At 37.3% G+C, this 15147-nt stretch overlaps 1 protein-coding gene across 2 annotated transcripts in view; it reads left to right on the top strand.

The window, feature by feature from the left end:
* Positions 1-800: 800 nt before the first annotated feature.
* The window catches only part of LOC145783245 (WD repeat-containing protein 17-like), a 175264-nt gene continuing 160917 nt past the window's right edge, over positions 801-15147 (top strand). The window contains exons 1-2 of one of the 2 annotated variants that reach the window (XM_082595062.1): positions 13971-14061; positions 14281-14449. In XM_082595062.1, the coding sequence (XP_082451188.1) occupies positions 14324-14449 (126 nt within the window). In that variant the 5' untranslated portion in view covers positions 13971-14061; positions 14281-14323. Of the gene's footprint in view, positions 839-13970; positions 14062-14280; positions 14450-15147 lie in introns of those variants that run through there. The other variant, XM_082595063.1, reaches the window with a different exon arrangement.

Genomic DNA, 15147 nt, shown 5'->3' with positions numbered 1-15147 from the left:
ACGAGTTAAGCTGACTGGGGTCTAAAATTATCGCTTTATCAACGCAACTTTATATCAAAGCACGCTTGATATCTTCAAGACATAACTTCTCTGGGTATAAATTGAATTTCCGCAAGATGATGATGTTGTTTTCGCTAGTTTGCTTTAGTCATTGTTTTCATGTCGTCAAGTTATAACCTATCTATTTTGTAAGTCGTGCAAGATCTGGTGCGTTGCTTTTGAAATGGCTTTGCCGTGGTAGTATTTCTTTGTGGGGTTTTCTTTGCTTGCCTTGCTCTTCTTTGCTATGAGCCGAACGCATCAAGACGTGTTCCCCTCACGACCATCAGCACTCGAAAACGCATCATGGCCGATCTTCATAGCAACTGTCCATACAAATCTTAAATATATCAGCTAAAGCTATGTGGGCTAATAAAACTATAGCCTAAATATATGTTGTTTATTTTATTCTTATTTTTTGTAACATTTTCTTTTTTTAATTTCCCTTTGTATCTTAAATTTTTCTGAAGGTGTTGCGACCGTGCCAAGTTTCTTTCAACTCAATAACTTACTTCGATCGCAAGCACGTTTTAACGTTCGCGTTTTGTCGCTTCTACCTTTTTCTCGACCTTTGCTATGTTGGACGTGTATTGTTTTTGATATGATAGTCAGAAATAAAAAACTGAACCGAAGTGATTTTTTACCCTCTGCAAATTTGAAACATATTTTAGTTATGAAAATAACACCATCACTCATCCGTATCGATGTTCAGCCACCAAAAAGCTAACTATGACAACGAAGTAGCTTATGGCCCTAAAATGTTTAGAAATGAGAAAAACTAACTGGTAAAGGTGATCAGGTACTATGACACTTCCATTTTTTCGTTTCGATTATATTATACATAAATTATATTATACATAAAAATACATAAATTATATTAAAAAAAAATTTGAAATACTATTGTGAGTGTTTACTTGGTCAAATGGTTTAAGGTTTAGACTTGAAAAAAAACTATTAATTTATTTTCTAAAATGTTTAGGCTATTTTTACGAAGTGGCTATTTTTACGCATTTGTAGCCAATACCATGGTTGCAATCAAAAAGCGTTGTTTCGTGACAGGTATTGCCAGAGTTAGGATTAAAGTCAGAGAGGGTTTAGGTACGGGTTAGAGTTAAGGTTAGGTTTTTTTTCTTAGCCCAGGACCTTAAATTTTTCCATATTACAAGCTTTTATTTTCAAGGCTTCAAACTTTTCTTAAATTAGAGCAGCATTCCTTATCTGGCAACAGTATTGCGGGAAGTATAGCCACTGCCTTATTTTTTATGGTCCTACTGCATTGCATCTGACATCACTTCGCAAACAGTTGGTCGTGAAGCGTTTGAACTTGTTAGAATTTTGCGGTTAAAAAGCTTTCTAGCGCAATTTCCAGTGATATCTTTCATTGTAATTTTGTGATATTTTTATCACTGTGCCTGTGTCAGTGATTTAAAGCCTCTACAAGTATGTAAAACTGCCAGGATTAAGCTCTGCAAGAAGCTTTCCCAGTCCGAGGATAAAGATTCAATCAATCAATTTAATATTACAATAGGCTATCACAGGCTTTCAAACTCCTTTATTTTACCAGCGACCAAGCATGTCCTACCAGAACTTCTTCCCTGCAGCAAAAATAAAAAGTCCGTTAAAAGTTTGTGTTTTTAAAAATCTGTTCATTGATAAATTGTGTTTTCTTGCATTTACTCAGGCAAGAACAACGCAAACAAGGCCCTGCAACATATTTACAGTTGTATTTACATCAAAAATAGGGAGCTGGTATACAAGTCCCCCCTTGGTAACTCATGACAAAGAGGAATTCACCAATGTAGTTTTTATAGGTTGACTCTCAGATTTTTGCGAAACATTACTGGCAGGCCGGTAAGCGAGGTTGAGGTTGAAGGTGGCACACTTGACGTGGTAGCTGACTTTTGCTACCTTGGTGATACCATGTCTTCTGGAGGGGGTGTGAGCATGTGGCTATAATGTGGTGCAGGTCAGCCTGGAAAAAGTTTAAGGAACTCCTCCCTATCCTCACAAGCAAGCAACTTCCTGCTGCTACTGTACCAGAGGACAAGTTTACTCCAGTTGTGTGAGGAGTGTCATGCTCTATCGCTCTGAAACGTGGGCTACTTTAGCAAGCACCGTCAAGCGTCTACAACGTAATGACAGAGCGATGGTAAGATGGACCTGCCTAATCAAGCCTGAAGACAACATCCAGTTTGAGACTCTTCTATCAAAGCTCAAAATAAAAGACATCAGTGAAGCCCTCCAATTAGGCAGACTGAAATGGCTTGGTCACGTTGAGCACAGCTGTGTCGCATATCTCCGTGTCTGATCGCAGTTACGTACAAAAGTGTTACATGGCTAAATAGAGACAATTTTGACTTAAATATTGTCATAGGCTTGCCAACCAAGTGATATTCTTCTTGTTATTTTGTTTTATTTGCTGGAGTTGGTTGTAATTTTTTAACCAAGGGGAATATATTGATCTACTTTTTCTATACTTGTTTCTGCCAATATGTTAAATGTAGCGGACAATGGGTAACTTGACTTATCCGCCCATACCTATCTGTAATACTAGTCTACAGTAGGGTGGGCCAAAAAAACCGACTTTGGAATTTCGTTCCAATAAATTGGAAAAAGTTGCCATTTTCTATATGATTAGCGATGGTAAAAAAAATTTTTTAATTGAAAAATTTTTAAGGGTCCCGCAAACGCCTCAAAGTGCCCCAGTTTTGTCAAATTTCGCAAAAAAACGACATAAAACGCCAATAATACCTTCTAAATTACCACCAATCTTCCTCATATTTGATACGCGTATGAAGCAACTGGATGCGCAGCATATTAAAAAAATTTGATGAACATGGCTCAAATACCTTGTGAGATATTCATGTGGAGAAGATGTTGGAATATTGAAAATTTCAACCACATGGTGGCGCTGTAGTTTTATACTTACTTTAGTAACTGGCGACACACTGAAGCTAGCGACACATTCAAGGTATCAATGGAAAGGTAATTAGCAAGGCTAAGCGATCATGTATTAAACTTGGCCAAACTAATATTTGATGACGTCACTATGACGTCATACTATTTAAAATTGTCTTTCTGCAATTAATCAAATGAAATGTATTCAAAAAAACTATGGCTAATTGACGAATCACCTTTGCTAAATCTCAACGCTGGTGTCCATAGACTTGGATTTATTGGAAAGTATCCTCCATGTGGGAAAGAAGTCTTGTTTCAGTTCCATGGTTATCACACAATTAAGCAAGAAGAATCTAAAGGTACTTCTCCGAAACGAGAAGCAATAATTCTAGTTGTCGAAGATATTAAACAATGGTGGAAGAAAACAGGAATCGGTCTTAAAACCACAGATGCTATAACTTACATGGTAAAGAAGTTGACAGACCCGTATGAAAATTTGAAAAAATGCAAACCCAGAGAAGGAAAAGAAAGAGAAACAGAAAGAAATTTTTAGATGATCTGCAAGATACGCTATGGGTTGTTAAGAAAAACGTAGAAGACGATTTGAGAACGTCTACCAACCCTAAGAAAAAGGAGGATTGGCATTATCTTGAAGCAATTCGGGGTAAAAATCGAAAAGCCACTTTGGGTTCTTTAAATATTCAAGACCAAATAAAAATGAAAAGAAAGAAAACGAGACAAGATCAAGGTATAAAACGTAAACTTAAAGATGCTTTAGATACAACATACTTCCGCAAGATTTGTTGCAATCCAGTACTTCTTCAGAAAAAAGTGGAGAAGATCTGGATCAAATCTATGTGGGAGAATTGTCGGCAAAAACAAGCAAGACAACGGAAACCAAGAAAAAGCAAGTTCTTACACCCCAAGTTTGCAGCCTGGCAGGCAAATATTCTTTGTCGAACAGGCAAGTGTTTGAAATGGTAAGTGCCGCGACGGCAGAAAATAGTCTTAATAACAAAATCCTCTCTGTAAATACTGTACGCCAAAAGCGGATGAAATTTTCTACTGAAGCAGAAAGAAATTTCTTAGCTAATGAATTTGCTGCAGCTACTGATTTTTTCACACTTCACTGGGACGGGAAAATATTCAAAGCTCTCACTCACTGTGCTGACAAGGAGGAGCGAGTGGCCGTGCTACCAACCACTTCTGAGGGAGACGAGATATTACTCGGAAGAATACCTGCGAAAAATGGATCTGCAGCTGAAGAGCACTCCCAAATTCTTAATCTGCTAATAGAAAAGGGCATAGAACTAAACAAAATAATCGCATGCGTATTTGACACTACCACGGTTAATAGCCTACTGGTGTAAAATTTGGCATTGTGAAACGCTTGGAAACTTCCTTATCCCATGCACTGTTGGAATTAGCCTGCCGGCATCATGTTTACGAATTGCTTTGTGGTGCAGCAAGTGAATCCGTCCTCGGAAAATTGTCTACAACTGGAGATAAGAAGAAGACCACAAAAGCAGCACCTTATGAACCACTTTTTAAGAAGCTGTGTTCTGCTTGGAATGATATTAATACAGATACACAAAATCTCGAACTCTTGGATAAGAAGAAACTTTCACGCACTTTATTCCGCCACATTGAAGAAGCTAAACAAATTTTGAAAAGTTGGTTGAAAAATGACACAGTGTTAAGGCATAATTATTTAGAAATGGCCCAACTTTACTACGTGTATCTTGGTGCCATTTAAGCTGCGGACACCGTCTGCCAACCATCATGCAAGATGGATGTCTAAAGTTCTCTACGTTATGAAGTTAGCAATGCTTAAGCCATATTTTGCCCATGACATAGACTCCGTAGTTTGACAACATTCTACAGCGTTTACTATGCCAAAGCGTGGCTAACATGCATGTTTGCTTTCAAAGCTCCCTCAAATGACTTGGCTTTCATCAAAGCACTAGAGGAAATCTGCAGTGCTAAAGGAATATTGCCCTATGAGTTTTTAAAGATTGTCCAACCTGCTCTAGATAAGATTCAAGATACACTTGGTACTTGAGTGAATGGCTGGTAGGTCTTGCTCTTTTCGATACGTTACATCAGTGGATAACTCAACCAAAGAAGCAATGCGCTCAGCTTCGTTGAAATACAAAGGAAAACCTCTTTAAAAATGTCAGGAGAGGCCACAATGCTCTTCATTCTCCAATAAGCAATTGAAAGATTTTGTTGGGGCCGACACATATAGACTTTTTGATCTTCTACATTTCCTTGAAGAGTTGCTAAAACTGTCAGCGTTTAAATGGCCTGAATCACCAGACTATCAATATACCGTATCTGTTGTCAAGAATCTGTCAGTGGTAAATGATTGTGCCGAAAGAGCACTTGGCATAGCAACATCTCTTCATGGTCCTACAAAGCAAAAAAATGAAAAGCAGCTACAAGCAACATATAAAGTGATTGATGCAGTTAGAAAATGCCAACGATCTGCAGCTACTGCATCTGAACGAGTAGGCCTAACCAAAAAAACTTTGGCTGATTTCTTGACTTATAGTGTTGTGCATTAGTATCATTTTCTGTCTGTATAAGTGTATAATTACAAACCATGTACTTCCGATTACCTGCATCCAAAAGAAAATGTTACTTTAAACTGGGAAGAAAATATCACTAATTAAAAGTTGAACTTTAAGAATTCGATATACTGTAAAAGGCAAATGAATCGTTTATATACTCAATTTCCAATATATTACGTCATAATGACATCATCAAACATTGTCATGACCAAGTTCAATGCACAATCGCTTAGCCGTGCTAATTACCTTTTCATTGATACCTTGTATATGTCGGTAGCTTCAGTGTGTCACCAGTTATTAAAGAAAATATAAAATTATAGCGCCACCATGTGGTTAAAATTTTCAAAACTTTAAACATGAATATCTCACTAAGTATTTCAGCCATGTTAATCGATTTTTTTTTACATGTTGTGTATCAAGTTGCTCCATATATCTGTCAAGTATAAGAACGATTGGCGATAATTTAGATGGTATAATTGGCGTTTTAAGTCGTTTTTTTGCGAAATTTAACAAAATTGGAGCACTTCGGGGCGTTTGCGGGACCCTAAAAACTTCTTTATTCAAAAAAATTTTTTTGCCATCGTTAACCATATAGAAAATGGCAACTTTTACCAATTTATTGAAGCGATTGAAAGATAAATTTGAAAAACGCTCAATTTTGGCCCACCCTAGTCTACAGCGACATTTCGGGCACAACAATGTGGCAGAAATGATCCGAGAGCGAGGTCTGTACTTCTTTATTACAAGTATGATTTTGTTGTCACCACATAACTGAAAAGATTGCAATCGTCTTTCCACAACAGAACATAATCCAAATCATAAGTCCAACCCAGGAAACTGCACACTGAACGTTGACTAGCGGAGCCAGAATTAATATCACTACTGTACCAAAATCATGTTATAGTAAACTACACCAAAATTATACCATACTCTGACATACTCCTTACACCAAAACTAAAATTCTCTGTCGAATGGTCGGCCAAAACGCGATATACATAGTCGCTGAGGAATGAAGCATCTGTAAGCTAAAACGTTAAAAAGACGAAAAATTACGCATATTATATGTGATTGAAAGGTGCCGGTTGCAAGAATGCGTTTAGCTGATTGGCATACGATTTCTTAAGAGGCAAGCAAATTCCTAATCATACTTCAGGAAGCCCAAAGCACACTTGCCAAACTACATGAATTACTTGACTTACTGGGTAACATTACATATATGCAACAGAACGATAACTTCAAGGCGGTAACAGGCGTTTAAGAAAAGTTGAAAAGACTTAAGGTGAAAATCCCGAAGCACAATTGTAAATTTCACGACGGTAACAAACCTAAGGAAAGTTGAAAAGACCTAAGGTGAAACGCAGGGCGCTACATTAAACATGACTTTCGTTTCTGTTAATATGAACCTTTTTGCTTTCCATGTTCAGCTCTATTAATGCACACTCCAAAAACAGGCAAACTTTACAAACCAACATGATGCTGATGTCGCAACCATTCATTGCCTGCAAAGCTACAGAGTTTAGTGACTTCATCCACCTATTCTACCAAATAGAGACTTTGGGCATTGTAGACTCTATTTTGTCTGGGTCTGCTACTATTCGGTGAGTCCGATTCGGTGAGTCTGATTCGGTGAGTTCCTAACCTCTAACCCCTAACCCTAAAACGGCAATGATAATTAGGCTACGGTACCCAATAATTTAAAAAAAAAATTGAAAAATCCCCCGTTAAGGGATCGGATTCACCGAATCGGACTCACCGAAACGGGCCATTCCGATTTTGTCTGGCCGCTATCTGTTGATCAACCTGACATGAGTGCCAACTTTTTAAAGGGAGCAGTCTAAAAAAGACTAACTTGATATTGAATTGGCTATGAAGGTTGTTGTTTCATAGGACACTATTTTATTACAAGTCCAAGCAGTTTTTGTCAGCCAATCCATGAAGACGTTGTTGCATTGCAATGGTATGCTGTGTGATATCCTTCATGAAGCTGGATTACTGGGCATATGAGATAGTCTGTGGACTGATTTGACGCGTTGCATTGTAGACAGTTTGGTTGAGTTGTTATCTCTCATCAGTAAAGGTTTTGATTCGGTGCTGTTATGTAGTTTTCAATGGATCATAATTTTACAGGCGAATGCCTATATCAATATTACTCAAGCATCTGTGCAGAGCGTGCAATTAAAATAATGCAATACTTAATTTCACTCTGTAAACCCAGTAAAACTATTCTTTATCATATACAGTCGACTCCGCTTAATTCAGACACTTTGGTTCCGCTCACTTTTGGCCGAATTAAGCGGAGAAACGGCTTTGTCCGAATTAAGTGGAAAATCAATTTTTCGTTTTATGGTATGTGTAAAGGCAGACAGCGCATTAAAATACCGTTCTGTTGCGTAATAAATGAATTGCAGCTGCGCTATACTGCAGTAATTGGCACTGATCGCATAAAACGCACAAGAATTACCGTATACCTTCTGGTTACTTGTATTCTACAGTATTTCGATACCAAGCGATTCAACAAATATATTACTGTGTAACACACATATAGGGTTGAAATAGTATACAGACGAAATCGGTTAATCGAATCACCTATTTGCCAGACATTTTGATACGATTATACGATTGATTCGTTTAACCAATTTACTAAAAAACTGTTTATTGTGAATGGGCGTAATGTTGAGAAGATGTCTGTGCTGACTAGGCTGCAACGCACATTACCACTGATACTTCCTACAACTGTTTACAATTCTGGTTAAACTTTAAAGAATTTCCTAGTTCTGTGTTAACATACCACTACGCTGTATGTCCCAGCCAGCAAAACTGGTCTTTTTTACATTGATTTATTGTCTGCAGACGTTGAAACAATGTAAAAAAGATCAGCTTTGCTGACTGGGAGAACCATCAAAGCATTTTTCTGCAAACTGCAGCAATTGGACTGCAAATCGGCAATCTTTCATATCACCGATCTCTGTGACGTCACAACGCGAACTTTGACGTTGGAGACTTTGATTCAAGCGGGCTATTTTTAGCTCTGTACCAGCTGTGTAGTTTTGAGTACGGAAAAGGGCCTACGAAAATAGTGGTATGGTGGAAAAACACAGCTCACACTCATTGTTTGTTTTGAAATCGCAAAGGTTTTTTTTTCAAGTGTTTTGCCATTTCTGGTAGAATAATTAATTTGCAATGTTCTTCAACTGAACAATACTGCACAAATGAAATTATGCACTGCATTTCACAACAATAGACTACTTTTTTTCAGCAGTTTAAAAAAAAATTCTCCACAGTTTTCTGGTTTAAACTTTTGGACATTCTTTTCAACACTTCCCTCTCAAGCCGAAATAATTTGTCCATGTCCTTTCCTTGCAAGACCAGTCGCCGACCGATGACATCAAAAGCATTTAAACTTCTTTATTGGGAAGTGTGATTATTCTGTTTTAATGAAGCCCAGCTGTGCGAAAATTGGTTCTTTGTAGTGCGATGTCTAGCACATAAGATTATGGCCTGGGATTACAGACACTTGTCTTTGTTTTGATCGCTTGCGTCTGTCTCACCTTTGCTTCATTTCGCCTTTGAACATTGCAGACAATTATGCGAAGCAAAAAAGAGACATTCTCTTTTCGCTAACGGGTACAATTATACGATTAAATGAATGAAGTAGGCAAACTAGAACCAAATCCTGATGCTTTTATCCGACTTATTCTTTTAAGCGGTATACGCTTAACCGATGTTTTTACTTAACATTAGATTGGATTTGGTTTGGGATTTCAGGTTTTGATTCAAATAAACGATTGATACGTTTAAGCAGTATACTATTAACCGATTTCGTCTGTATACAGTAATTCTTCAAATACTGTGTACTGTGTCCAAATTAAGCGGAGAATTGTCCGAATTAACGGGAGTATTTTCCGTGCAATTTTTACTTTTGTTCCGTTCCCGAGCATTTTGGCCGAATAAAGCGGTTGTCCAGGTTATCCGGTGTCCAAATTAAGCGGAGTCGACTGTAGTCTATTTTATGTGCTTAGAATTGAAGATATTATTAAATTAGAGACTGCAAAGTTTATATACAAATATGCAGTGTTGTACGTTGATGCCGTCAATTTGAACCGTCAACAAAATGCTCCCACGGGCCTTTGCTGGTTGCTTTGCTTTTGTTTCTCGGCAGTCGAGTGTATCAAGAATTGACAGCGATAGATTTCTCCCATGAGGCTGGGCTCATCAGTATCGTACCGCTAATTTATGCCACATAGTTTTCAACCAACAATGTTCGCTGTTCTTTTGTGAGCAGTCAGGTAGTGCTGATGCCAGGAAGATTGCTCCTTCTGAACTGCTTTGCTTTTGTAAATGAAATTCACCATCAAATAGCACCAATCATAACAAAAACAATGATTTAAATTTGCAATCTGCAACATCAAACTTTGGTGAGAAGATGCTATGTTTCATTGGAGTGTTACTCCTAGTAGTCTAGTTTTAATCCAGTGATTTCCACATTATCGAGGGTGAAGGCACTCAGCAATCATAACAGAATTCATAAATTTGTATCTTTTTATTGTCCCTTAATAAGTAGTATTCCAGGAATAAGTTGTAGAAAATTGCAAACAGAGGCTCAATGCAGAAAGCAGAGTTAAAACAATTATAAAAAAACTAACATGGACAATTAAGCACAATTTTGTAATCTTCTTCTTCATCGTGTGTCACACCGCCGTAGCCCAGAGCATCACGCAAGCTCTTGCTCTATCGTTGAACTCGGCCAAATCCTGTGCAGAGCACCTTTCTTTTAGGTCAGAGCATTCGAGTAGATGTTGCATTGTTTGCTCCTGTCCGCATTTGCAACTTGTGCTCCCCATGGAATACCAGTTTTGTAATGAAAGCAGTATCTATTTTGTATTGTAATTATATATCATTTTCAGCCTGTGGTAGCCCACTGCAGAGCGACGGCCTTCCCTTTTCTTCCCAATCCAGTTGATCGTTGGTTTCTTTATACCAGTTTGTTGTTTCACATTCTTTGTCAATCTCGTCTCTCCACCTCATTTTTGGCTTTTTTTGTTCGCCTTTGTTTTTCTAGAGCAGTGGTTCCCAACCTTTTTATTGTCACGGACCCCTTTAGACAAATTATTAAATCTGCGGACCCCTACCTAAATTTTGCTTGAAACTCAATTAACCTACTATTGACTATTGCAAAGAAATTTATTTTTACACGAGTCAGTTCAATCACAGTACTATTGACTATTGTAATAATTATGCTACTCAACTACTGTTTACGGTGTCATATTGCATTGCCGCTGTGACTCATGCGGCAAATATCAGGTCAAACAGTTGCTCAAAAAAGAAAATGAATGGATTGTTCAAAAAATGTCAGCAGTGTTTGAATACTAAGGTGGCCCAAAGTGCCATGCCGAAACTTTTTCAACGTAAGCAAATTTATTGAGATGGTTGTTGTTGCTTTTCCTGAACTAAACAACTGAACTGCGGTTGAGTTTTTCACAATGCAACATGCATGTCATCTTCAACGTCTACTGTCCAGGTGATTTCGATGTTGTTTTTATTGTAACAAGAGCTGAGAATCCTGCCTCGTAAAGGTTAAGTGGTTATGAATGGTAACAAAACAATAATCGCTTGCTTTGCCAAGAATGAGTAGGTTTGCAGTTGTGAGCACCAAAATTCTTCCACAGTTTTTGAATGAAACTCAATGCGTAATAACTCTTTTGATCTCAAATCAATTAGGTCATCTTTACTGAGATCGTCATCGCTAATGTTGTTCAAGTCAAAAAGAAAAGGATTTCAAATCCATGTTTCAACTTCGTTCGGCAGGTGTTCTAAATTAAAATAACGTTGAAATGAGATTTGCAGGGTTTCAAGTGTGCGCAAAATTTTTCTCTCATAGAGGTCAAAAGAGTAGATTCTCTTTGAGTTTCATCCATCAAGATAAGATCTTCTAACATTGGAAAGTTAGCGTAATTACCTGCTTCCAATCTGCGTTTCCAAATCGGCAACTTGGCTAAAAACGCTTTCAGTTTTTCAGCTGCATCAATTATTGTCACACCTGGTCCTTGAATACCAGGATTAACATTGTTAATATGACTGAAAATATCGGCTAAGTAGGCCATGCCGTATAGAAAACTTTTACTCTCGAATAATTTTGAGAGGGGACTTCCTTTTGCTTTCAAAAGAGTTGATACCTCATTTTTTTAGCTGCTGCAGTTGTTTTAAAACTTCTCTAGATATATAACCAACGTACCTCAGAATGATACAATTTTAAGTACTCCGTCATCTGACCCTACTTCTTGACAGAGCGCTTTAAAAGTACGGTGGTTTACAGCTCTGCTTTTGATGAAACTAACGACTTTCACGTAATTCGTCAGAATTTCTTTGAGACTTGCTGGTAAAGTTTTTGCTGCTAAGGTGTACCTGTGCAAGAAGCAATGGGTAACAACCACGCGAGGAGCTTCGTTTTTTACTAAAGCAGTAAATCCGGATTTGTTCCCGAGCATAACTGGTGCTCCATCCGTGCATATAGAACAAAGTAGTTTTTTTCTTCCAAAAGTCATCAAGGTAATCACGGACCCCCAAATGCTTTCTCACGGACCCCCAAGGAGTCCGCGAACCCCAGGTTGGGAACCACTGTTCTAGAGTGTCCAAGTTGTTAATTTATTAGTCCATCTGTTGTCCTGATATCTTGCTTTATGACCTTCCCATGACCATTTTAGTTGTTTGATGGTTGTCACAATTATCCCATAATTTTGTTTGATTGAGTTTGCATCTATTCAGCTGCTTTTTTGTCTTGACGTGTTAAACCATCATAATTTTTTCATGTGCTCTTAGCATTGATCTTAGTTTAAGAGTTAACTTTTTTGTAAGGTTCCAAGTTTTGATGCTATATGTCAGTGGTTCCCAACTCATGGGTCGCGACTCAAAGTTGGGTTGCCTGATAATTGTTTTGGGTCGCTTGTTTTTCAGGCATATTGTATCTTGGGCAAAAAAAAAACAATAAAAAAAATTTGAAACGTGAAGAGATCGATCACAAAACTGGAAAATATAAACACAAGTCATGAAGCGTTTCATGTCGAGACATCGGAAAGCTTTGTAGCATGATCGTAGTGCAAGAAGTTTTAACAATTTTCACTTTTATTATTGTTATTATTATTATTAAATGTAAACCCAACAAAAATTTCAGTCTCAAACATAAATTAACTTGACAAAGTTACGGGATATATATTGTAACATGCACTATAATGTCACGAACGCTATGTCGGACAAACTATGACAAAGTTTTCCACACGTTGGACCACGCATAGTCTGGTGTGGTAAAATGCATCAAAGACAAAGCCCCAAGTGCTGTATGGACTTATTGCTTTCTCCACAGAGAGGCCTTTGCTGCAAAAAAGCTGTCTCAAGAGCTGCACGAAGTGTTGAATGATGAGAAGTGTGTAAACTTCATCAAAACAAATCCACTAAATCGGCATTTGTTTTCGTCTTTGTGGATTCTAATTATTATCAAGCATTGCTGTTGCACACAGAAGTGTGATGGTTGTCACGAGGTCGTGTCCTGAAGCGAGTTTGTAATTTGCGAGAGGAGAGTGCTATCTTCCTGAGGCAACAGAACTGTGTGAGATTAGCCGAGAAGTTTTTGCAAGAAGATTTCAAGGCAAAAGTTGCTTACCTTGCCGATATATTTGACTCTCTGAATTCTCAAAATTTATCTATGCAAGGAAACGGTTTTACGGTGATTGATCACGCCGCAAAAGTTTCTGCTTAACACAAAAAACTCATATTCTGGAAAAGTTATGTCACCAGAGATAAGTATGATATATTTCCTCAGCTAACGCAATATATCTGTGGCAATGAAGTTGATATTAAGCAAACAATATAATTAGACACCTGGAACAGTTTGCCAAAAAGTTTGTGCACTACTATGGAGAATCTCTAACACTTAATAACCAAAATGATTGGATAATTGATCCATTTGTTGGAAAAGATTTGTTGCAGAACAGTTTATGGACATAACGACAGAAGTAGCAAACCGTATTTCTTTTGCGTCCTTCAAAGACAAATACCCCAAAGATTCTGCAAACATCCACTTTTGGGCTTCCATGGACAAAGTGTATCCCACAGTTTCACAATTAGGGATTCAAAAACAGATTCCATTTGCAAAAACTTGGCTTTGTAAGATTGGATTTAGCGCCATGTGAGTATTTAAAACTGAACAGCGAAACCGGCTGGAAGTTAAAGCCGACATGTGGCTAATAGGCTATGCCTAAGCAAAATAACGCCTCGATTTCAAAAACTCACTGACAGCAAGCCAGCACAGCTATCTCATTAGTGATTTGATAAACATATTATTTTCAGAAAAAGTTACTGCGTTTGTAGTGCTGTTTGTTTGCAACGCAATCTTGTATGGTTTTTAAAATATTACAATTTGCTTGGGTTGCAAGATTTTACCGAACTGAATTTTTTCAAAAAATGGGTCGCCTTAAAAACGAGTTGGGAACCACTGCTATGTGTAACAGTTGGAGGAATGCATTGGTCGTAGACTTGTTTTATGCATAACTTTTTCATGGTATGTAGTCAGATAATACTTTTTGCAATTGGAGGGTGAAGTTTATTTAAATAAAATGTAACTTTTCTACATTTTATTGATTTGTGCATTAAAATTCCACAAAATGTGATTTGGTCATATAAAGTTACAAAATTTTCATGCCCCTCATTCAACATAGCATCATATTTTCTGGAATCTACTACAATTTATTCACATTTTTTTGGTTATACTCTATTTCAGTGTTGAAAATAATTGCATACCATTAGCAAACAACATTTTATGAATGGCATCAACAATTCGGCAAACCGGTTTGCTTCCTGCTGGATGCCAACCATGGAACTTGAACATGATTTCAAGTTGTGGCCCAAACTTTGCATATTGTGCCACTCTAGCGGTTTATATTTATGAGGTAATGTATTTGTTTTTATAATATTTCTACAACATTTGTTTATTTGGCTGGTTCAAAATGATCTAATTTTAAAATGTTTATGGGTTATTCCCTCAAAACCTTTCCATTGCTGAAAAAAATGTGTGTGAAACATTTTTGAACAATGTTAATGTTTAAGGATGGCCGAAGGCCCCAGAAATTTTGACATTTTTGACAAAAAAAGATTTCAAATGGCCGCGTTATGAAAATTTTTGATTGATGCAAACATGTAAGTGTTGGGATTCATTTTCATCCAAATTGCCGAAATAATCAGCTGGTCAGCATTGCTCTTCTACTGTACAAACGTTTTCTGGGCGCTCAAGAAAAGATGAGGATCAACTTCAGATCTTCCGCAAGAACTTTCCTTTGCCACTCAAAAGCACCTTTGGGCAACTATGGGTGGTAGTAACCCAAAATAATCTTGTGTGAATTGTGAAAATAGCTGATTCACTTCAACATAGCTACTGTATTCAGATTTTAGAATTATATATAATCTTAATTTGAAAGATTTTACTATAAATTGAAAATGCATGAAATACATATTTTAAGTTATTTGACTTTGTCAAACGACAGTTCTCATTATGCTGATGAAAGTGAACCCTAACACTTATTATGTTTGCATCAATATTTTTTATGATGCGGCCATTTCAATCTTCAGATTTCTTCAAAACCGTTCAAAT

This window comes from Aplidium turbinatum, chromosome 14 (genome assembly GCF_918807975.1).
Source record: "Aplidium turbinatum chromosome 14, kaAplTurb1.1, whole genome shotgun sequence".
Lineage (NCBI taxonomy): Eukaryota > Metazoa > Chordata > Ascidiacea > Aplousobranchia > Polyclinidae > Aplidium > Aplidium turbinatum.
Note: the sequence above shows the minus strand (reverse complement) of the source record. Positions and strands in the feature narration are given on the sequence as shown.